This window comes from Carlito syrichta, unplaced genomic scaffold (assembly GCF_000164805.1).
Source record: "Carlito syrichta isolate Samal-C Ts95f unplaced genomic scaffold, Tarsius_syrichta-2.0.1 Scaffold313344, whole genome shotgun sequence".
Taxonomy (NCBI): domain Eukaryota; kingdom Metazoa; phylum Chordata; class Mammalia; order Primates; family Tarsiidae; genus Carlito; species Carlito syrichta.
Genome location: NW_007257440.1, coordinates 226,097 through 228,023, shown reverse-complemented (window position 1 = coordinate 228,023; position 1,927 = coordinate 226,097). Strand labels below are relative to the sequence as shown.

General features: G+C 66.6%; 1 protein-coding gene across 1 annotated transcript in view; it reads right to left on the bottom strand.

The window, feature by feature from the left end:
* The window catches only part of BAIAP3 (BAI1 associated protein 3), an 8,719-nt gene that overhangs the window by 4,736 nt on the left and 2,056 nt on the right, over positions 1 to 1,927 (bottom strand). Inside the window, exons 6-12 of the mRNA XM_008070325.2 lie at positions 1,696 to 1,927; positions 1,307 to 1,351; positions 1,130 to 1,207; positions 918 to 1,020; positions 496 to 603; positions 332 to 427; positions 147 to 251 (exon numbers count right to left, since the gene is read on the bottom strand). The exon at positions 1,696 to 1,927 is cut by the window's right edge and continues 37 nt beyond it. Of these exons, the coding sequence (XP_008068516.1) occupies positions 147 to 251; positions 332 to 427; positions 496 to 603; positions 918 to 1,020; positions 1,130 to 1,207; positions 1,307 to 1,351; positions 1,696 to 1,927 (767 nt within the window). The remainder of the gene's footprint in view (positions 1 to 146; positions 252 to 331; positions 428 to 495; positions 604 to 917; positions 1,021 to 1,129; positions 1,208 to 1,306; positions 1,352 to 1,695) is intronic.

Here is a 1,927-nt window from a genome sequence, read left to right as displayed (position 1 = left end):
CTCCCAGTCCCCTCCCTTCCAACCGGCGCCCACCCCAGTTCCCTCCCTTCCCCGCCGCACCCACCCCAGCCCCGCCCACTCAGGCCCCACCCTTCCGCCAGCCCTCCCCGCGGGTCGCCCCGCCCCTCCCGGTCCCCGCCCACTCACAACACAGCCAGCTGCAAGGGTGACAGGTCGTTCTGGCCTCCGTGCAGGCACAGGATAGTGGCCGCCTGGGGGCTGAGCTCTCCGCGCCAGCTGCTTGAGTTGGGCTGGGGAGCGGGCCGGTGTGGGTGGAGGCTGCAGAGGCCCCCAAACCCTCCGCAGCCCCTGCCTGGGCCGCAGCCACTACCTCCTCGGCTCTGTGCTCGAAGTGCAGCATCCGGCTGAGTAGCAGCAGGTACGACAGGGAGCCGGACCGCCCACGCTGGCTCATGGCCGTGGCCCTCTGGAACGCAGAGCCCGCGGTCACCAGCTCCACCCAGAGACTGCAGCGCAGGGCTCTGGGGCACCCACCTGTGTGGTGATCAGCCTGAGGACCAGATGGCAGTCTCCCTGCACGCGGGAGGCGCTGGAGCGTGGCTCCAGCTTGAACCAGCGGTCGACACCGGCCACGGGAACCTCCTGGGGGAGGCGGGGGTCAGACTCAGCTCCTCCCTTCCCCCCCCCCACACACTCCCTGGCACCTGAGGAGCACGAACCGCCTCAGCTTCCCTGCTCAGGTGGACATGGGTGACGGGCAGTTGTGAACACTCCGCAGATGCCCAAACCCAGGAATTCCTTCGGGTGGTCCCCCAGCCCCTAGAAGTGCCCCAGCAGTTCAGGGAGGGTGGGTCTCTTGGGGGCCCGCAGGACGCTCCGCTGGAAGTGACCTGGGAAGCCTGGCCATCCCTGCGTGCCAGAGTCCGCAGTCAGCATACCTCCCTGTGCCCACTCACCCGGATGGGTATGTTGAGGCAGCCCAGGAAGTCATCAGTGTGGTCCTCAGTGGGCCCGGCCGCCCCATTTGCACGGGCTGACTTGACGATCTGTTTGAAGTACCTGGCCACAGCAGGATGGACGTCACGCGGCGGTCCCGGGCACCATCCCCCACTGGCCCCCGTAAGCTGCAGGCACCGGTGTGGGGGCACCGGGAGTCCCCCAGCCGTACCTGCCCATGCCCTTCAGACCGATGACCTCATTCAGCTTTCTGCATGCTTCCACCAGGGACACATCATCGTCATGATCCCTGGTGGGGGGAGGCAGGGGACCCGGCTTGTCTGGAGCACCCAGCCCAGTCCTGAGTCCCACCCGCTCCCCCTGCCCCGCAGGGCACAATGGCCTGTACCAGATGTCCAGGTGCAGCTGGTCCGTGTTGACATCATCGATTTCACTGCAAGAACAGAGAGATGCTGCGAGGTCCAGGTGGCTTCCACCCAGGCGACCTCAGCCCAGGCGACCTCAGCCCAGGCGACCTCCGCCCAAGCCTGGGGAGCACAGAGGGTCTACAGCCCCCGTTCCCACACACATTGCCTGGGCCCAAATCTTGTCACCAGCTGTGTGACTATGGGGCACGGTGCCCATCTCTGAACCTCAGTTTTCACCTGCGAAAAGTAGGCGTATGTCCAGTCCCCCCTCATCCTGAGATTGGGAGCAGCTGTGCACTGTTGCCCTCCAGCTGGCCCAGGAGCTGCAGGCACGCCACCCCTCCCCTGCCCAGGGGGCCAGGGGCCTTACAACAGGAAGTGCTCCTTCCAGACGGGGTTCAGGGTGCTGCTCTTGACCTCGGTGACCTGGATGCACTTGGCTGGCAGCGGGCCACTGCGCTTACTGGCCTTGCGGAGGCTGAAGCGTGGCTCCTTCTGCGCGCCTGGCTCCCGTGAGGCATCAGAGGCCGGCAGGATGCCCAGCATGCAGTATGGGTCGCTGAAGCCTGAGGCATGGCAGTCCTCAGCCCCGCCCCCACCCT